At 52.7% G+C, this 19,606-nt stretch overlaps 10 protein-coding genes across 10 annotated transcripts; 4 read left to right on the top strand and 6 right to left on the bottom strand.

The window, feature by feature from the left end:
• Positions 1–283: 283 nt before the first annotated feature.
• Positions 284–1,528, top strand: CKM354_000701900 (8-oxoguanine glycosylase OGG1; the record flags this gene model as incomplete). Its single annotated transcript, XM_044802358.1, has 1 exon — positions 284–1,528. The coding sequence occupies one exon, from the start codon at positions 284–286 to the stop codon at positions 1,526–1,528; it is 1,245 nt and encodes a 414-aa protein (XP_044658293.1).
• Positions 1,529–1,743: 215 nt separating this feature from the next.
• Positions 1,744–2,859, bottom strand: CKM354_000701800 (uncharacterized protein; the record flags this gene model as incomplete). The annotated part of the gene is made up of 1 exon (XM_044802357.1): positions 1,744–2,859. One exon carries the CDS (start codon positions 2,857–2,859, stop codon positions 1,744–1,746), a length of 1,116 nt encoding a protein of 371 aa, XP_044658292.1.
• Positions 2,860–3,833: 974 nt separating this feature from the next.
• On the bottom strand, positions 3,834–5,002 carry CKM354_000701700 (uncharacterized protein; the record flags this gene model as incomplete). The annotated part of the gene is made up of 2 exons (XM_044802356.1): positions 3,834–4,903; positions 4,957–5,002. 2 exons carry the CDS (start codon positions 5,000–5,002, stop codon positions 3,834–3,836), a joined length of 1,116 nt encoding a protein of 371 aa, XP_044658291.1.
• A 510-nt stretch (positions 5,003–5,512) lies between these two features.
• Positions 5,513–6,967, bottom strand: CKM354_000701600 (uncharacterized protein; the record flags this gene model as incomplete). The annotated part of the gene is made up of 2 exons (XM_044802355.1): positions 5,513–5,684; positions 5,736–6,967. The coding sequence occupies 2 exons, from the start codon at positions 6,965–6,967 to the stop codon at positions 5,513–5,515; spliced, it is 1,404 nt and encodes a 467-aa protein (XP_044658290.1).
• A 555-nt stretch (positions 6,968–7,522) lies between these two features.
• Positions 7,523–9,294, bottom strand: CKM354_000701500 (uncharacterized protein; the record flags this gene model as incomplete). The annotated part of the gene is made up of 2 exons (XM_044802354.1): positions 7,523–7,761; positions 7,818–9,294. The coding sequence occupies 2 exons, from the start codon at positions 9,292–9,294 to the stop codon at positions 7,523–7,525; spliced, it is 1,716 nt and encodes a 571-aa protein (XP_044658289.1).
• A 735-nt stretch (positions 9,295–10,029) lies between these two features.
• On the top strand, positions 10,030–11,934 carry CKM354_000701400 (uncharacterized protein; the record flags this gene model as incomplete). Its single annotated transcript, XM_044802353.1, has 1 exon — positions 10,030–11,934. The coding sequence occupies one exon, from the start codon at positions 10,030–10,032 to the stop codon at positions 11,932–11,934; it is 1,905 nt and encodes a 634-aa protein (XP_044658288.1).
• Positions 11,935–12,048: 114 nt separating this feature from the next.
• CKM354_000701300 (uncharacterized protein) lies at positions 12,049–13,217 on the bottom strand (the record flags this gene model as incomplete). Its single annotated transcript, XM_044802352.1, has 2 exons — positions 12,049–12,995; positions 13,049–13,217. The coding sequence occupies 2 exons, from the start codon at positions 13,215–13,217 to the stop codon at positions 12,049–12,051; spliced, it is 1,116 nt and encodes a 371-aa protein (XP_044658287.1).
• An 890-nt stretch (positions 13,218–14,107) lies between these two features.
• CKM354_000701200 (uncharacterized protein) lies at positions 14,108–15,316 on the top strand (the record flags this gene model as incomplete). The annotated part of the gene is made up of 1 exon (XM_044802351.1): positions 14,108–15,316. One exon carries the CDS (start codon positions 14,108–14,110, stop codon positions 15,314–15,316), a length of 1,209 nt encoding a protein of 402 aa, XP_044658286.1.
• A 1,639-nt stretch (positions 15,317–16,955) lies between these two features.
• CKM354_000701100 (uncharacterized protein) lies at positions 16,956–17,252 on the bottom strand (the record flags this gene model as incomplete). The annotated part of the gene is made up of 1 exon (XM_044802350.1): positions 16,956–17,252. One exon carries the CDS (start codon positions 17,250–17,252, stop codon positions 16,956–16,958), a length of 297 nt encoding a protein of 98 aa, XP_044658285.1.
• Positions 17,253–18,047: 795 nt separating this feature from the next.
• On the top strand, positions 18,048–19,448 carry CKM354_000701000 (uncharacterized protein; the record flags this gene model as incomplete). Its single annotated transcript, XM_044802349.1, has 2 exons — positions 18,048–18,192; positions 18,247–19,448. 2 exons carry the CDS (start codon positions 18,048–18,050, stop codon positions 19,446–19,448), a joined length of 1,347 nt encoding a protein of 448 aa, XP_044658284.1.
• Between the last annotated feature and the right edge of the window lie 158 nt (positions 19,449–19,606).

Genomic DNA, 19,606 nt, shown 5'->3' with positions numbered 1-19,606 from the left:
TCTGTAGTTGCCTTTAACTCCTTTGATACACAGCGGGGCGTCCCAGCTCGAGATGCCATGTCTTGTATTCATTAGTACACAAGAGCTTCGGCCAGACCCTTCCACCACAGCGCTGTAGACTTTGCGGAGTTCTTGCCGCTACTCGGCGCAAAATGACGGCCAATCAATTTACACCTCGAAGACCCTGAGTAACCTTAAATTGCCACGCGCTACTCCCTGTCGCCTCGCGTCTTTTCGCGACACCACTCTATACGACTCTGCAAAAGCACAAAATCTCGACAGGATGGGTGCACTCAACCTCGCCGAATGGCAGAAGCTACCAATTTCGCTCTCCGAACTTTGTATCAACACCACACTCCGCTGCGGCCAGTCCTTTCGATGGCGCAAGAACGATCTCGGCGTCTGGTCCATCGCACTTCACAATCGCATCCTGTCTCTACACCAAGATAAAGAGTGGTTGTACTACCGCTCAATACCGCCTTCGCCACAAAACATCAATATTGAGGCCCCCCCAACACCACCTTCGTCCAACCCGCCAAGCCTGCCCGAAGGTGGCGAGAAAGACGAAGTAGAAACACTGGACCTTATCAAGCACTATCTCAACCTCGAACCGAACCTCACAGACCTGTACAAAGAGTGGTCTTCCAACGATGCAAACTTCGCTCGCCGAGCGCCGGCTTTCACAGGGATCCGCATCCTCAAACAAGATGCCTGGGAAGCCCTCGTAGGCTTCATCTGCTCATCCAACAACAACATCATCCGCATCTCCCAAATGGTCCACAAACTCTGCTCCAACTATGGCCCTCTCCTCGGCCACCTCGACGACGAACCCTACCATGACTTCCCCACACCGCAAGCCCTCTCCGTGCCAGGCGTAGAACAAACACTCCGAAATCTCGGCTTCGGCTACAGAGCAAAATATATCGCAACAACAGCCCGCCTAATCACAGAAAAAGACGACCCCAATTGGCTCGACTCATTACGAAATCCTGAATCTCCCGTTCTAGGCGTTTCACCCTCACCAGCAGGTCCTTTCCTCCCCGAAGGTCGCGAAGGCTACCGCGCTGCGCACCAAGCGCTTTTGACACTGCAAGGTGTAGGCCCGAAAGTCGCGGATTGCGTATGTTTGATGGGACTTGGCTGGGGAGAAGCTGTACCGGTTGATACACATGTCTGGCAAATCGCGCAACGAGACTACAAATTCGGGAAAGGCAAACATGCGAGTCTGACAAAAGTGACGTATGATGCGATTGGGGCGAAGTTTAGGAGTTTGTGGGGCAAAGAAGCGGGTTGGGCACAGTCGATTTTGTTCACGGCGAATTTGAAGGCTTTCAGTGAGAGGGTTGTGGGGGTGAAGAAGGAGGAGAATGTGGTGAAGGAAGAGGAGGGCGAGAGCGGGGAGGATGCGGTGAGCAAAGTGGTGAAGACCGAGAAGGTGATAAAGCGGGAGTATGTGGATGATGAGGAGAGTAAGGTATTCGAGGTGGAGGAGAAGAGCACGAGGGCGAAGCGAAAGAGAAGAAATTGAGCGCCGCGCTGAGAGTGGTACTTGGATTATTGCTCACGAGCAGCTCGCTTCCTCGATTGATTTTGCTTATGATAATACCAGTAACGCCAGACGCCTTGCTAAAGTCAGAGTTCCTATTCCACATGCAGCGCCCGCTGTCGCGGTCCAGCAAGAAGTGCTGACCAAATTACTCAATACCGCTTGATCGCATACGATTACATTCCCAACGAAGCCTCCTAGGATGCAGCTTTCGCCCTTGCCGGCGAAGCCCAGCTCAGGATCTTCTCCGACTTGGGCGTCATCGTCCCATTACCCGGCTTCGGCGACGGCGAGCTTCCAGCACTGGTCCTCTTCGCCGGCGGAGTCTTTCTCTCCTCAGAGAACCCATTGACTTTACCACTCGACTCCTGCTTCGCAGCTTCTCGCTCATTCTCCTTGGCCAACCCGCGTTCCTGAAGCATAGCGACCACCGAAGTCAGTTTATCTTTCTCCTCGCCCTCCTCACACTGCTTGACCAACTTTGCAGCGTCATTGAGGAAATTCATGACTTGGCCCGGCGAGGCCTGCGTGGAAAGGATGTTGTACGCGTATACTTTCGTCTCCACTTTCGAGTGCTGGTTGTGCACGATCTGGATGCAAAGTGCTCGACACATCTCGTATCTTCCCTGGTCTCGCGCTTGCATGGCTCGAGTCAAAAGCTTCGCGCAATCTTCACGAGCGCCTTGGATCTTCTTCTCCAGGGATCTGAGGTTTACGACTAGAGGATCTTCTGGTTCCCGGGCTTGAGCTTTCAACGACTCCAAAGCGCGGCTTACGGCATCGAGATCCGGACAGGTCTTTTTGGCGAATATGGTCTTGACTTCTGGTGTGTCAACGCGGTTCGGACTGGCTGTGCCACTATCCGCAACTGAAGACTTGCCACTCTCAGCAGCAGTCTTCTTCTTGGGAGCCAGGAGACCAGCACTCGCCATAGTTTTGAGGGACATCCGTAGAGAGCCATGACTGGAAGCCGTTCGAGTTAATTGTTTGGTCTTCGGCTTCCCATTGATGGCAGGTTGCTCAGGTTGAAGTGTAATTGGTGCAGGCTTCACCGTGGCAACAGGTGTCAATGTCGCTTCCGAGCTTGCGGCTCTCACTGGTAAAGGTCTGACGCCCAAATGCGCTTTCCTATCCTGTTCGGGAAGCTCGATGGTGATGGATCGGGATCGCGGCGTGCTCAACGTGTCTTCTGTCATCGGGTCGGGTAGATGCACTGCGGTTCCCCTTCCATGATCATTGGTGATTTTGATTTCCGGCGAGCTGACCGCTGATGTGGGAGCAGTCGAATTTGGAGTGCTGGCTAGTGAGGCCATAACTGCAGTCGCGCTGAGATGTGTTCAAAGCATCTGAAGTTTTCCTCGATGGCGGAAAGGCGATGTTCAAATCGGATCTTGCTGATAGTTGCAATTCTTGATGCTTGGCGTTTTGATGCACTCGATGTTTTCTGCTTGCTTCGTTCGCTGTCGTAAAGAATTGGAAGATGGAAGTCCAAAGTGCAATCACCTTAGTTTGTGATCAGCAAGGTCCAGGTTCTTGCTTGCAACTGAGAAGGTCCACGTCTCGACTCGGCAAGTGCCAAGCAGGAAGGAATCTGTAGCACCTTCACTCGCAAGAAAACTGAAATTTTCAATAAATCATGAGATCGTAGAGGCGAAACGGTGAATGGTGGAAGCACGTCTGACCATTCACCCCCTCAATAATTTCGAAGCTTTCCAAGAATCAACGTGTTGGTAGACCGCTATTGCTTGATTCTGCATGGGCCAACATTCCAATTGGCAAATCTGTGACTAGCTGATTGGTAGTTGGGGCGTTGGCGACACTTCGGTTGGGAAAGCGCAGTAAGTTTGTTCCAACACCAGCATACGAAGAGGATTTTTTGCAAAGTCACTTGACGCTGTCGTAGTTGAGCTCACTCATTCTGTTCGCATTTGGCATTTTCTGGGCGTCATCTCTTTGTTCTCAAATCCAGGTCGTGCTGTTGCCAAGACCGGCGGACAGGGCAAGGAATGCATGTCAGGATGACCAAATTGTTGCGGGCTACCAAATCGTCAGTGTGGAACAGTTTGAAGCATTGGCAGACGCAATGACGCAGTAACTTGAACGTTCGACGGAATTCATTATGCGTATCGTCTTCACTGTCGTTTTGGTCGCGGACTGCAGAACAATGCCACTAGCGCCATGATGCAGCATCAAATGATGTTGTGCGCCTTTTCCGGCCAGGACAATCATTACCCATTCGTAATCATCAGATGCTTCGTGATCGTGAATCATGCATGATGCTCAGGCATCACAAGTCATTGTAGCCCAGGATTCTCTTTGGCAAGCTCTTCTCACTGACAGCCCAAGTCCACGCTCTTCCCGCTTCCCCTTGAAACAGAGATTCTGGTGCCGAGGACTTTTCCAGCATACCGTCCTTCTCCATAGACTTCATCTCATGCCCGGTTGTGTACGTCAGGAAATGCTCAAAGTCTTGGGTTTCGAGCGCAATCGCGTTTCCGCTGATGCCGTGGCACAAGCAAGGCTCCTTGGTCAAAAGTCCGCGCTCGAGAATACACTCTCTGCCTTTCGTGATGGCCTTCTCGATGCGATCTTTCAGATTTGGGAAGTACTCCTTGATCGATTCCAGACTAGCAATGACGCCTGGCGCCCCATGACAGAATTGCACCAGACGATCTCGCTCAGGTGGCACGCTGCTGGGGAAGTTCCCAGAATCATACTGGTAAGTAAGCAGCACTGCCAGCTCAGCTTCCAGTTTTGGGGCGTATTTCTGTGGATTCGTCAACACGACCTGTGTGATGATTCCCATTGTGCCATGCACAGCCCCAATGTACGCCTTTCCATGCCACTTCCACGGTCTTGGAGAGTCTAGTATCGCATCCACAACATCGTCTTGTGTGTCCGTAATGAGCTGCAACGTCTTCTCATCATCCATAAAGCTTGCCTTGATCAGACGAAGGAGGTAGAGGTATCCTGCACGGCCATATAGCAGCTCATTCTCAGTTCCTTCTTCTAGTGCTTCTGCGCTGTAGTCGCAAAGATTGGAGGCCATATCTGCATCTTTCGAGCTCGCAGCCCCAATTGCAAGAAGGGCGAGGATATCGTCCGTTATACCGCATTTGCCAATTGAAGGTCCGGGATACGTAGCGAAATGATCTTGCGCATGTTTCAGGTAGGCAGCACTCCAAACACCGAGTGGATGGCCCTCGATTTCGAAGTCGGGATACATGCCCTGCAGGACGAGCAAGGCATAGGCGACGGACACAGGGCCCTTGAAGAGCCCTCCGCCGGGTTTAATGCTGGCAGGAGGATGTTCGGTCACCAGGCGTGTGAGGGAGGCTTCGAGCTGGCGGCAAGGATCTGCAGCAACAGGTTAGCGGGTGCATTTCGCACTATGAGCCTGGGCGACCAACCTCGTCGCGCAGGCGGCGCATCGTTTTTGAAGTAGCGAGGAGGCATCGTGAGCGAGGCGCAATCGTCTCACGGCTTCATCGAGGGTCGTGTCGATATGAGTCGCATTCGAGCAGCTACCAGCGCGCAGGAAGCTGGTCGCGTGGCCGGGTGCAGTGTTGAGCAAATAGTCACGGAAGTCGTTTCGGCTTTTTGCGCAGCGCCTTCCGAGAAGAGTGCGCGGAGCAGGCTGTCACTGCGCACGCAGGAAGGTGGAAGTGAAGTCGAGTTTGTCCAGCCTCACAATTCGCATCAAGTTGACTCGTGATGCATTGCTCTGACGTAGCAGCGGGGTGCAAGGGTGCGGAGAGCACTCCGCTCCTCTCAATGTGAGGATTCAATTTTGTGCATTTTTAAATGCTGCAGCATAGGAGTTGTGCATTGAGCAGGAAGTGCTTATTTGACACCGTGAATAGTTCAATTTTATCTATTATCCTCAAATGGTGCCACTGTCAGCCTGGGAGGGGTTAGAGGAATGCCCACTACTCTCAGGTTGACAATCAACACACTACTGCCAATCTATCCTTTCTTGCTGATGCGATCCAGACGCGCTCTGTTCACAGCAATCTGGTCGTCCACCTTATCCGTCTTTCCAATAATACGATCGATGTGCTTGTTCTGCGAGTCAATCTCGTTGCCCATGGCCTGGCCCAGCTGGTTAAGCGTTCGAGCACCGCGATGAATGGCGTCCCTGAAAAGTCAGCATGCAGTTCTCTTGCGTGTAAAGAGGACCTTTACTCACAAGTTGTCTTCGATCTCGTTCTCCATCTCGTCATCCTCACTGTCAGCCTCAAATTGATATTTGGCGCGGTCTGCAAGACTCTTCTGGTTGTTGGTCCTGACCACGTTGCCATTCAAATCTCGCTGCTGAGCCTGGTGCCGCGCCTGGGTGCTGTATGCCTCCGCCCGTGTGGCATCGGCTTGTCGTCTCTCCGCTTGATGCTTCTCCAGCGCAATGGCGTTCGCTGCTTCTTCTCGCTTCTTGGCTGTGAATGGGTTTGCAACGTGGACTGCAAACATGCTTCTGTTCAGCGTCTTGAGCTCACGAGCCTTCTCCTCTGCAAGACGATTCTGGTTGGAGGCCATGTCGAGGTTGCGTTCCGTATTATGGATACGTTCTCCTTGTGCACCTAGTCGGGCCAGAGTCTCACGGCCTGTCTGTTCCGCCTGCTCAGCAATGCGGCGTGCATTACGAGTGGATGCCACGTCTTGCTGCTTGATGAACCGGATCTGCTGTTTCGTCGCATTGACGTCTTCCTCTTCTTGCTCTTCCGCAGTGAGCTCACGTGGCGGTCCAGACCCGTAGCCATCGGGCATATCGTTCGACCCATATCCGCTTGTGTTGTTGTAGCTGTTGTCGCCGCTCTGTGGCTCTGCTGAGTCCGCCGGCCTGCTCTGTGCCCTGTTGGCAGCATCGCCGAAGAGGGCGTCACGGCCTGCCTGTGTGTCCATGGTCTCATTGCTCCTGGTCCTGCCTAGCCCACCATATCCACCAGAGCCATAACGCGACTGCGCGGGTCGTCCATTGCCATATGGATCGCTGCCATAACCTCCCACTTGTCCGTAAGAGTTGCCTGATCCTCCAAATCGTTGTTGCGAAGGCCCTCCTCCGTACCCACCAGGCGGTACAGGACTCTTGTCATAGCGATTGGGTGCAGGTCCGTTGCCGCTGTTGCCGTAAGCAGGTGGTGCAGATTGCTCGCTGCTTAAGCTAAGGTTGCCGAATGAACTGGTCGGTGGCTGTGTCGAGTTCACGCTTTTCGCGTAAGGGTCATTGCTGTTCTGGTTGGCGTACGGGTTGCCGCCGCTCTTCGCATACGGATCGTTGCCAGCTGGTGGGACGGCGTAGGGGTTGTTGGAAGCGGGAGCAGGCGAACTCGATTTGCCCTTGGAGCGCCCGCCAAAGAGGGACGACTTCTTGGCTTCGAGATCGCCGTCCTTCTCTTTGTCCTTTTTGCTTAAGCCGAAGGGCATGATTGCGGTGCGGGTGTGCAGAAGTAAATGTACGAAACAGGAAGCGGGCACAAGGAGGAAGTGAGGTGGGAAATGTTGGTGGAGAGCTACGGCGCCGATCAGGGAGCGATCTGTCGCAGGCGATCGTGTCGACGTTCGAGGAGTGGCTGAGTTGCAACGCCGCCGCTTTTGGGCGCAGACAAAGATAGTTCAGGCACGGCAAGTTTCAGGTCAGGCACCAGCATATCATGTGCATTGCATTCAACATCGTGATAATCGCATGTGTTGCAACGCAACCTGAGCGTAATCCGATGTGGCGGCCATTCCGCTTTTGATCCTTTGTGCACTCCTCCGCGCCGCAGCGCTCACACTATGGTACAGCAGTCTCAATGTTCTTCTGCTCGCGGCAGAGCAATTTCTCAATCTTGCGAACGCATTTACTTTTCGCGGCCATGCTTGAACCTTCTCGCTTCCGCCTCATCCATCGAAATATCCTGCTCGCTACCGTCGCAATGCCGACGCCTTTGCCATGCTGCCGCTCGCATCGAAAGAGAAGCGACTCTATTGGGTGTGGACTTACCAAGCGTTGACGTCGAAGTATTCTTCACCGAAGTAGGTCACGACGACCGTGCGATCGGCGAACTTGCGGCCTGCCAATGCAGCCAAAGCCTTTGCTGCGTGCTCCGGAGCCTCGTACTTGAGGTAGATCTTGCCAACTCCGTTGCTTTGGCGAGAGCCACCAGTAGGGCGTGGCATCTTGACCTCGAGTAGTGGACCATACTTGGCACACTCTTCCTTGACATCTTCGAGAATTTCTGTAGCATTGTTGTTAGTGGATGCAGAGCTGTGTTGGAGGTTAGTAAACTCTTACCATCTGCATCATCAGGATCCATTAGTTCCTCGGGCGTGATCATGTTCATCAAGGCGAGCACACGTCCATTGTCCGACTCGCTCGATTTCGCACCGGCCATCATGCTCATGGCGTTGACACTCATCTCGCTGCTGACTTGCTGAATACCAATACTGGCAAGCTTCACACGCATAGCGACATCTCCGAGCTCCATTCCATTGAGCGCCTCCACGGCCGTCTTGGTGACGGACGAATCCTTGTACTCGCAGAAAGCGATACCTCTGCTTTCGCCCGAGGACTGATCCTTGACAAGGATGAAGTTCTTGAGCTCACCAAACGACATGAGCAGTTCCTGGATCTGCTCTTCACCCAAAAAGGCAGGCAGGTTAGTGATGGAGATCTTGTTCTGTGTGTCCGGCACAATGTTAGACAACAGTCCAGCCTCGTGCTGCGTATCGTCGGTGACATTCGGCACAATGTAATCCTTGGGTCGCTTGATTTGGAGGCCCTTGGAAGCGCCATTGGCGTCTCCGTTAGTGTCCATCGCGTTTGGATCCATGACAATACCATCAAGAGCCATGGCATTAGTAGCATCCTCTGGGGTCTTGAACTCAACCAGCGAATAACTGTGGTCTTTCGCGGTCTGAGCAGAAATGCAAGGATCTACACCACGAGTGACGTTGAGCCCGTTCAGCTGAAGGTTGAAGAAGTCAACAATGCTTTCGTCAGTGGCAGAAGCTGGGATGTTGTACAACAGAACACGCTTAGACTGTCGTGCTGTGGAGGGCTTGAGGGCAGAGCTGCTTGCTTGGTTACCGGGCTGGTTCATGAATGCCTGTAATTTAGCTGGGTCCATGGGCTGTTGGCGAGGCGCGCCCGGAAGTGGGAACATGCCGGACAGCTTAGCCTGCTCTGCGGTTACATTGTCGTATCCCGGAGGCTTGATGTCCCATTGCGTCAAACGGCGCTTGCGCTCGAGGATGTTGACAACGTCAGTCAAGTCCGGAGTCGGCTCTCGTGGCTTCTTGGGTGGAGGAGATGCACTCTCGCGCTTCATCTGGCGCTCGAGCTGTCTCATGTCGTCGCGATCTTGGCCTCGGTCTCGCCTGTCATCGTCTCTGGGGCCTCGACCTCCACGGTGGTCGCGATCATCGCGTCGACCTCCGCGCCTGTCAGCGAACAAGTCCTCGCGGTCGCCTCCTCGGCGGTCATCACGGCGTCGGCCACCGCCGTCGTCGCGTCTGGCATCTCGGCGTGCAGATCCACGATCTCTGTTCCAGTCTCTGTCGTCTCGCTCACGTCCTCCTCCTCCACCGTTGTAGCGCTCTTCTCGCTCTCGCTCCCGGTAGCCACGGCTCGAAGAGTAGCTGTCTATCTCTGGTCCATCGCGGCGGCGGTGATGTGGCGAGCGCGAGCGGCGACTGTCGCGGCGATCCTCATCACGTCGGTGGTCGCGTCGTCGATCGTCACGTCCTGACTGCATGCGACGGTCAGACATGCTGTGCTGACCACGTGTGTTGTGCTGTCTGAGCTCTTACTAGCCAATCCTGCGGACTTCGCGGGCGATTCGAGGAGAGGCTACGAGTTAGATCGGTGTGGGCGAAGCGCTGCGATCAGCGTGCAGAGAGTGTGGCGAGACCTAGATAGGCACTCATCCAGCTGCTATCGGTGATGGCGCGCGAAGATATGGACTCGGGCGAGTCGAGAGGTTGTTGTTGCAGCTCGCTGAAGTTTGCTGCAGCTCCAAGTCCAACTCCCAAATTCGTGGCCGGCAATCTCCGTTTGCCGACCCCTGCCGGCACCTTCAGCACCTGCCATTCACCACTGCACATTTCTCTTCCTACACTCACGCATCTGGCATCAACAGATTCCACTTGGACGTTTACAGAGCTCATGGGAACCGAATGATTGACATCTCGTGGCCGTCCAACGCTCTACACGCCGAACGACGCATTCGTTTGACACCATGATGGCCCATCGTGCTCCACTACGCACGTTGAGCTCAGTGATATCCTCACTCCGTGAGTACATAATGTGACGGAGCTGAGCTCATCAATCAGAAGTCGTCGACATCCAGTTGCCGGCGATCAGGGTTCGAATCATCCAGCTGAACATCAGCTGCAATGGCCCCACAATTCGGCTGTGGTATCCATTTCCCTTTTACGAAGCTGACATGCAACTCGACTAACATTTGTGGGACGCATTTCAAGGACAGATATCAAGTCTACGAACCATGAGACTAATCAATGTCGAGACATATGAGTTGAAGCAATTTGCGGAGCAAGAATGCCCCAGCTACGCTATCCTGTCACACACGTGGCAAGGCAATGAAGTCACGTTTTCAGAATGGAAGGACTGGCTCTCGAGCAATCACGAGGGCGACACACCAGGCATCCAAAAGATCAAAGCGTTTTGCAACGAGGCAAATCGTTCGGATCCGTTCCGAATCAATCACCGCTACGCGTGGGCAGACACTTGCTGCATCAACAAAGAGGATCCCACGGAGCTTTCGGAGGCCATAAATTCCATGTTCCGCTACTATCGCAACGCGCAGGTGTGCAAAGTGTATCTTGCCGATGTTGACGAGCAGCCTGGAAGCGGAGGCATGATAGCGGCAATCTGTCGCAGTAACTGGTTCAATCGAGGTTGGACTTTACAAGAACTGTTGGCTCCGACCCGTCTCGAATTTTTGAACTCAAGCTGGGTGTCTCTCGGCATTTTAGGGGATAACAAAGATTTGACAGAGGGCATTGCGCAGAGGACTGGCATCAGCGCCGCTGTCCTCTGTCGTCGCGCAAGCCCTGCTGAATTTAGCGTCGCTACTCGTATGTCTTGGGCTTCGCAACGCCGAACTACACGGCTGGAGGACGAAGCATATTGCCTGCTTGGCATCTTTGGGGTGAATATGCCATTATTGTATGGAGAAGGGCGTCTGGCCTTTCGACGACTGCAGGAGGAGATAATCCTTCGATCGACTGATCATTCCATCTTTGCTTGGGAGCATACATCTAGCGATGTCATACAACATAACGACAAGCACCTTGCAAGTCAGCTTCTGGCACCCTCGCCGCTTTCGTTCGAGTACGCGTTGAACAATGAGATTGTACAGCACTATCAAGACGTGGACGGTTGGGTGGAAGCGTATGGACTCACGAATCTGGGCCTGAGACTTCGCCTACCGCTTGTAAGGTGCGGCAAGATGACCACCGCGTACCACGCGATCCTGAACTGCGCATTTAGTAAAGATTGCAAAGGGCCTCTGGCGCTGACGGTGCGGCGTCGAGGACAGAAGGCCGATAAAGTTGACCTGGCAGAGGACTTATATGAGTGCTGCTCTATCGCGGTTGATAACGATTACCCGCATGTCAGCAAGCTTCATTTCAATGGCAACTCCATTCCCGCAAGCTCCAGCAAAGTTTGCTCTGCCACGCATTTGTCACGCATGAGTGTCGTCTCTGAAGAATCGCTATTGGAGCAGGGATATGTGAAGAACGCTGTTACTATCTCCCGAGAAAGCGTGAACAGGGTGCCATCGGCTCCTGCACTTCTGAGAGACTGGTATAAGAACAAAGCTGCCTCATCGGCACCAAGGATTAGACTCAGATTCGAGGGTAATACGGATCTCCCTTTACCACAGCGTGGTGACTGCTTTCCTCGGGACAAATGGCTACAAAGCGAAGACGTCTTTGTGTCGTCAGGCGAATGTGGCATTATCACGTATAAGAGCGAATGGTTGCCCGATCTCGCTTTCGTGGTCGGATACAATCGGCCATGGGCACCACTCAAGCTGGCCGTGTTCGATTTGGCTGGTACTACCGCACTTGAAGTTCTACATATTGTATCCAGCATCGACTCCTGGTTTATCATGGCGCCAGGTGACTCAAGAAATTTCTCCTGGTCACGACAAATTGGCTTTACGGCGCGGCTTGAGACACAGAAAGCGATGGGAACACAATTCTTGACACTGCACGTATGCATGCAAATTTGGAATAAGACACCCGATGAGTTGATCGACCCCTGGACAAAGGATCGGTACCTGGCCGCAGCATCTGAACGAGAAGTTCCGCATTCTCTTGATTCCTCTGCTCGCTGCTTCGAAAATAGATCTTCTCTTCTTGCTGAGCTGACTGAAGACTAACCCAATTCGATGCTCGTCTCCACGTCCAGACACATGGACTCTATGAAAAATGGCTCCGGACGTGGTGCTGATTAGGCTTGAAATGTCGAGACTGCGCTCCCAGTATAAGCAATTTTACGCCGATACTTGGCTCGCCAAGTCGACTTCCAGGGAGAGCAAATGGTATGCTCTTGACATCAAGTGCGGCTGTAGATGTGCGCGTAAAAGGCTTCCGTTCTCCATCGCAATTCTTAGCTGCACGATAGCTAAGTGAAAGGCACGCAGCCAATGCGGCATCTTGCCGTGGACACTCCTTGACCACTCTAGCATAATCGACGCCGCTTCCTGCAATACCTCGGCGACCGATTCAAGTGCCGTAAACGCGGCGGTCGTTAGTGCAGCTGCACTGTTCGCGAGTGTCCATGGCGCGAAACGGACTGGGACTGCGCTGTCCGCGAGTTCCGCCGTTGTCGAGACACATTGGTAAAGAAGCTGCATTTGTGCACAGAGACCCGGGAACTCGATATTAGCATCTTGATCCGTGTAGAAATTGGCCAGCGAGGTTCCGGATTTGTCGACTATCTCAAGCGAAAGGTCTCCTAACAGCCGAAAAGGGTAGAACATGGCTTGCATGCTCTCGAATGCACTGCCCCGGCTGGGCTGCATCACCATGCGTAGACGGCGAATATGATTGCCTTCACGAAGCATGCGACAAAGAGAATACAACATGTTCCCGATAGAGTCGGTCCTCTGGTCTGGAGCTACGCCACGCCAGGTGTCCTCCGGCACGAGGACGCGCAGATGTCGAGCGCGACGAAGGAACTCTGGCCAAATCAAACCTGTCAAATGTACATCCGGCGTTCGTCTCATCATGCGAAGAAGAAGAGCCGGGACATACGGTCCGCAGCGACGACCATGTGCGAACACTGCCGAGCCTTTGATTACGACATCGATGTAGTTGAGATTGTAGAGCAAGCCCGTAGCCTCCTGGTTGATCTGTCGACAGGTACGCAGAATCTGGGGGAAGCAGGTGAATGAGTCCTGAAGCGTCAGAAGCTCTTCGTATACTAGGTTGCGAAGCTCTGTGGAGATGATTAGCGTTCTACAGGTGGCAGTCAGCGAAGTTTCGAGTTACCTGGAGGAAGTTCGTTGAACCGAAAAGTCGCCTGCTTGTCTGCTTCGACAAGAGCAGCAACATAATCACGTTTGTATGGGTCCTTGTTCGGTTTCGAAGATTTGACCTGCACGACGCGATCGGCAGCGAACTTCACCAATTCGTCCTTGCTGCAGCGATTGTACCGCATGTTGTTGTCGTTAGCCGGAGTGCTACCCTGGTCAGCTCGAGTGTGCGTGTGTTGTGTCAATCAGTTGAGGTGAATCTTGGAAATTTGTATCTCGCAGTCAGTATAGTTCGTCACGACCTTCCGTAGTGAGTGGCCTCAAGAGTGACTGAGCCATACAATGTCGTGAATAGCCTCAAGAGTGACTGAACCGTACAACACGTCACCGCCAATATTTCATGGCTACTCTAGTCCAACCACGAGTACTCACTTCTGCATATGCTTTCGGACTCGCCACCAGTCGACACTGAAGCGCGACCTGTCGTCTTGCCTGGTACGCATTTCTGACCTTCGACATTACTGCCGTTGAATGTGTCTTTGCTTACTGAAGCTTTCAGATGGCATTTGAGAAGGAAGGTAGATGAATAACAAAGCGTAGAACTGAGCCGTCAGCACGTTTCTTGCAATCGTTTGATAGGAGAGGTTTCACTTTGACGTGAGCTGGCACTGAGTTGGCTTAAGTCGATTCGTGTCTTTCAGGCTCCGGCACGCCAAACGCAGCATTTCTAACTGTTTTCGTATTGACAAATGCACGCCAGTGAAGCCACAAGCGCGCGACGTGAAGGCAGAAGTGAGATGCGAATGTGAAGGAGACGAATAGGGTTTGTACCGCGTGCACCGGCAGGCAGCCGAAGTGCCGAGACACCATCTCGTGCCTGCCTGCCTTACACCACCTCTGTTGCTTTCTCTTTGGGACCTCTCTTTCACTTTCGTCTCACGCACACCGATTTCACACAACAACACGCTTTCAGATCCCTCGTTGTCCTGAGTTTGCTCACACCGAAGAGCCTGAAATGAGGTGATTGCCCGCATGACGGCCACCTTGGTGTCGTTCGACTGGCACGTGCCAGCAGATGACATCAACTCGACACCGACCCCAAACGAAGTTGCCTTCCAAGGTGCCACGCACTCGCAAGAGCCGCCGCACAATGGAAGTCGTGTCGATCAAGGACTTTGAGCGAGAAGAAATTAACGAGCTTGACTATGTCCTACATTCGGCGGTCGACCAACTGGTTGCTCTGACACATCCGAAAGACTATTTGGCGAGCCTGAACGATCTCGTCTACCATTTCGGCACGCTGAACTTTGGCGAAGAAGGAGGTTTTCGGCGGTTTGGTTTCAGTCTGCCTTCGACATGCCCGCAGTGGCCAGGGCCACGATTTGGATCGTTCTCGCTTCACAAGGTCATTGCTAAGGTGCACTCGAAGCCACGCTCCAGAAAGGAGCTATCTATCGGAGCCGCCAATGCGGTATCGTCGCCAAGACTGCGCCCAAAACCGCCGAGGACGAAGGTAATCTACCGTGTCACGGCAAAGAGCGGTGCTGCACTTGTCCGTCGGTCGCCACCACTATGCCTACTAAACCTACCTCCAGAAATACGGAACTCCATCTGGAACTTGCTAGCTGTGCGAAAGGATCCTGTCGAAGCACAGCTTCGCCGGATCCAGCCTTGCAAGAAGTTGACTCCACATCGCAAGACCGTTATCCGCCGCTTTCCGCAAGAGCCACTCGCAGCGAGTGTCAACAAGCAGATGCGACGTGAGATCCTATCGATCTTCTATGGAACAAATCGATTCATCTTCGAGCGGAATGCATGCAGCATGTTCGCTGACCTTAGCATGTTAAGTCCGCCGAATATTCTGAGCTGGAAGCCGCGAGCGGATGTTGCAGGCTTCCTGACCTCTGTGGAACTCCGATTCAATGCGCTTCCGAGGACGCTTTCAATGGCTCATGTCGTGTACGCAATGCGGCGCGGTCCAGACGGCTCTACCACCATCGAAGTGAAAACGGAGAAGACCGGCAAGCAGAAGAAGAAGTGCACCGAGGAGCAATATTGTCTTTGTGATGAGTTCGCTGTTGCTCAGGCCGTCAGCGAGACGGCCTTCAAGAATCGTGAGCTAGATCTCGCTGGGTGTGCGCTGAATGTGGTACGGAAGCGACATGACACCATGTTTGCAGCACCGGTCATGCAGAGCAGCAAGAGCGGCAACTTCTATCCTCCCAACGCTGTCTGCGATCGATGCGAGAAGGCGACGTTTGAGATTGTTTACAGCGGCGTTTGATGGGTTACATCGAGGCATGGCGAAGCGTTACTAAGGGAAGTAGATGGGAAGGATATGGTTTATGAGTGTATGCATTGGACGAGGGATGATGGCTTGTATGGCAGATACCCCTTTGGTTTGTTTATTTGCAGCAGTATACGATGAAATACTCCACAGAAAGGAGTGCTTTTTGAGACCTGACACGCACTTTCCCCCTCCTCGTTACACACCGGTCTCCTTTCTCAACCCTGGGCACGAGTTCTTCATTGCGATACTTGACAGCGCTCTGACGCTTAACGTAGACATCTCTCCAGTCGGAGGTGGCGTGAGTTTGGCACAACCTGAGACTAAGCAGATTCACATCTTACAGCCTCAAAGCTCCATCGTTCAGAACGTCAGATCTTGGCCCTCCCGCCACGAGAGTCTCTGATACTGAACTCCATCAAATTCGATGAGGAAATTGAATGAAGTTGCAATTTTCATCGGAACTAAGCAAACAGTTTGAGCATTGACACCAGAGCTTGGTCTTTCTAATCAGGCGTAGGGACAGACAAACATGCAGTCGTCAACTCAATATGGTGAGATGCCGATTCTATGTTTGCCAAGTCCCAGAAAGAGGAAGGTGCGCGGTCGAACTTACCTCGCACTGCACAAAGAAAGAGTTTACACATGGTATCAACATGAAGTCTTCTCCTTCACCACACCGCCACACATCTGATCCAGCTGGACAATACAAGATGCATCCCTTGTATGTGTGACAGACATACAAAGACATAAAAAAAATGGCAAGAGGGGTAAAAAAGCAAGTATGAAGAACTCATAGAGGGCCTTTTCAAGGATTAGTGCATGTACTAGCAGGACGGTCACGCACGACAGTACTCACTCAACCGGGATTCGAACCCGGGGCCTGTCACAATCGAGCAGAGAAACTCTGCGGGAGAAACCCGAAGCGACAATCATACCACTAGACCATTGCTATGCAACATTAGGATCGGGTTTCGTAGTTGTTCGGCGCCGGACGGCTAAACTTACAGCCAGGTCATTGCAACCATTGATTGGTTGAATATTGAGGCGAACAATCGGTCATGCTGTATATGAATCGCGTCTCTTTGGAGGGCTCAAACAAGAGCTGGACAGAGGCGGCGTAACCGCTGTCGTAAAGTCAGAGATTCGCAATGCAACGCCTGGAGAGCTCTTGCAAGGGTGCAAGACACCGCAATCGTAAATCCATCTGCTCTGGGAAATAACATCTTGCAGAGATTGTGCTCTACTAAAGCCCGGAGTAGGTCCACTACGCTTGGGTGCCGCTGTGCTACTTCTACGTGTCTAGTCGAATTTCGCATTTTGCCAGGCACGTACTAAGAGCCTGGACGTGACGTGCAGCCAGACTGCACGTTATGAGCCACTCAAAAGCGCCGTCAAGTTGCCTAACTCAGCTGTACGCCAGGGTTTCGATGACTAGCCAAAATTCTTGACCAGGCACAATTGTGGTGTCTCTTGGGTCTGCCGCTGTATCCAGATTGGGAGGACTACTCCGCATGGAGAGCGTTCTGTGTATACTCTTGAAGTTCCGCAACCCGAGGGCAATGTCTCCAGGCCAATCGGACGGCTTCAGGATTCCTGCTAGGCAGGCAGTTGCCATTTGGCGCTGTCGATGTCCCTACTTCTTGTCCTTATCGTCCTTCTTGTCGTCCCGCCCTCTCTGATCATAAATATCCCTATTCTCCAATCCTCCTGCTCCTATACCTGCAGTTCCAAGCTTCTTTTCTATTCGGTCGTGTGCCTCGTGAATCAATCCAATATGGCCCCTGAGCGTTCCCTCAATCTCATCTGACCGGGCTTCGTTCTCTTCTAAGCTGTATTCGATCTTGTTCTTGAGGTATAATGTCGCTCCTCCAGTTGCGAAAAGGTTGGCGATTCCGATGAGAAACTTCGGTTTCGTGTAGAGAGGCGCCATCTTCTCCTGGTGATCTGGATGTCCGAGCGATCTGCCCTACTGTGGTTCTTGAGAAGACGAAGATACTGGTCGTGGAAGTGTGTCTAGAAAGCCGGTTGTAATTGCTCTTTCTCGCAAGCGCAACTCTCCGTCATGACGACATCGATTCTGTCATACTGGCTGTGATTGCCAAGTCGTGAGGCGCTTTCTTACATCTACTTACCGTTGGCAGCACAGATATTCCTTTGAGCATAAAAATGTCTAGCTGTGATGCAAGACGAGCCTACTGAAACCCGGGAAGCTGGGCGGATCGCAGGAGCTCGCTTTGCTTTCCAGCTTCGCAAAAAGTAATTTGGGCTCCGCTTGTGATCACATGTTCTTCACCTACAGAGATACGAGGTCAGTACAGGTTACGAGCGACACGGTGGTGAAGTTCAATGTTGTTCAAGCTCCCAGGTTGTACTGTCCAAGGAGATGCTCGTTCATGCCGAGACCGGAGCTGTTTAGGCTGATCTCATCGTGGCCCCAAACTGACTTCACGTCGGCAACTGCTCCTCTGTTTGGGGCATCTTTCTCCCGACAACACCCAATGGCTGACCCCTCCACAGGGCTAGTGGGGGTCTCGAATGCTGTTGGAGGTCGAAAATTGGAGCCGATGGCTTCGCATGGCGCGGCATTGCTTGTATGCTGCTTACCTGCTGCAGAACGGTACCTGATGATCCGGTCCAAAGTGACGGTGACTCTTGAACTTCACTCCAAACTCTCTTCTCTTCTTTTGTTTGTATCTACGCATCTAAAGAACAGCTGACGTGCAAGATGGTCACAATTACCAGCATCACAACGAGAGATGTTCGCTTTCCAACATCTCTCGACAAGACTGGCAGCGATGCTATGAACGCTGCTGGCGATTACTCTTCGGCATACTGCATCCTGCATACAGACTCTGAATACACTGGGCATGGTAAGCACGAAACCAAAAGCAGGATCGTAGTGTGGGGGTATTGATCTGTTTCAGGCATGACCTTCACCATCGGGCGAGGCAACGAGATCGTATGCCAGGCAATCAGTGCTCTGTCAGAACGAGTAAAGGGCAAGAAGTTGGAAGACCTTGTAGCAGATTGGGGCAAGACATGGAGATACCTCACTTCAGACTCCCACCTGAGATGGATCGGACCAGAGAAAGGCGTCATTCATCTCGCATTGGGAGCGCTGGTAAACGCAATCTGGGACCTTTGGGCAAAGAAGCTGGGCAAGCCAGTCTGGAGAATAGTCTCAGAGATGACACCTGAGGAGTTCGTGAAATGTATCGACTTCCGCTATATCACAGACGCCATCACACCAGAAGAAGCTGTACAAATGCTGAAAGAGCTGGAAGTTGGCAAGGCACAGAGAATGAAGGAAGCAGAGCAGAATCGTGCTGTGCCTGCATATACCACCAGTGCAGGTTGGCTCGGATACGGCGAGGACAAGATGAAAGCTCTGTTGCACGAAACTGTGGCTCAAGGATACAAGCACTTCAAGCTCAAAGTCGGGACAAGTATTGAGCAAGATCGACAGAGACTTCGAATTGCCAGGGACGTCATCGGCTACGACAAGGGCAATGTCCTCATGGTAGATGCGAACCAGGTGTGGTCGGTCCCGGAGGCTATCGAATACATGCAACAGCTTGCCGAATTTAAGCCGTGGTTCATCGAGGAGCCTACAAGCCCAGATGATGTCTTCGGCCACAAGGCGATTCGCGAAGCATTGAAGCCCCTTGGAATCGGTGTTGCAACCGGAGAAATGTGCCAAAACCGAGTCATCTTCAAGCAGCTCATCGTCCAAGGTGCCATTGACGTGTGTCAGATCGATGCTTGCAGGATGGGAGGAGTGAACGAAGTGCTAGCTGTGCTTTTAATTGCAAAGAAGTATGGCGTGCCTATCGTCCCTCACTCTGGTGGTGTTGGCCTGCCAGAGTATACCCAACATCTGAGCACGATCGACTATGTCGTCGTCTCGGGCAAGCTATCAGTTTTGGAATACGTCGACCACCTTCACGAGCACTTCCTTCACCCATCGGTCATCAAGGATGGCTACTACACCACGCCTACGGAGCCTGGGTACTCTGTAGAAATGAAGGCCGATAGTATGGAGGAATATGAGTTTCCAGGCAAAGAAGGTGTCAGCTGGTGGCGGACTGAAGCAGCGAGGCCGATTCTCGAGGGTGCGAAATTCTGATAGCATGTGAGCAGACATGATTCCATGCCAGAGACTACAGTGAATAATTACAGACCAGTTTCCTACGCTCCCCGCGCTCTCACGACGGTCTGTCCAACTGTGTTGTCTTACCGAGATCCGTTCTAGCTGGATTCTGGCATGTTGGTGCCGTGTCGAGT

This window comes from Cercospora kikuchii (assembly GCF_019650295.1).
Source record: "Cercospora kikuchii DNA, contig_00004, whole genome shotgun sequence".
In the NCBI taxonomy this organism is placed as follows: Eukaryota; Fungi; Ascomycota; class Dothideomycetes; order Mycosphaerellales; family Mycosphaerellaceae; genus Cercospora; species Cercospora kikuchii.
Note: the sequence above shows the minus strand (reverse complement) of the source record. Positions and strands in the feature narration are given on the sequence as shown.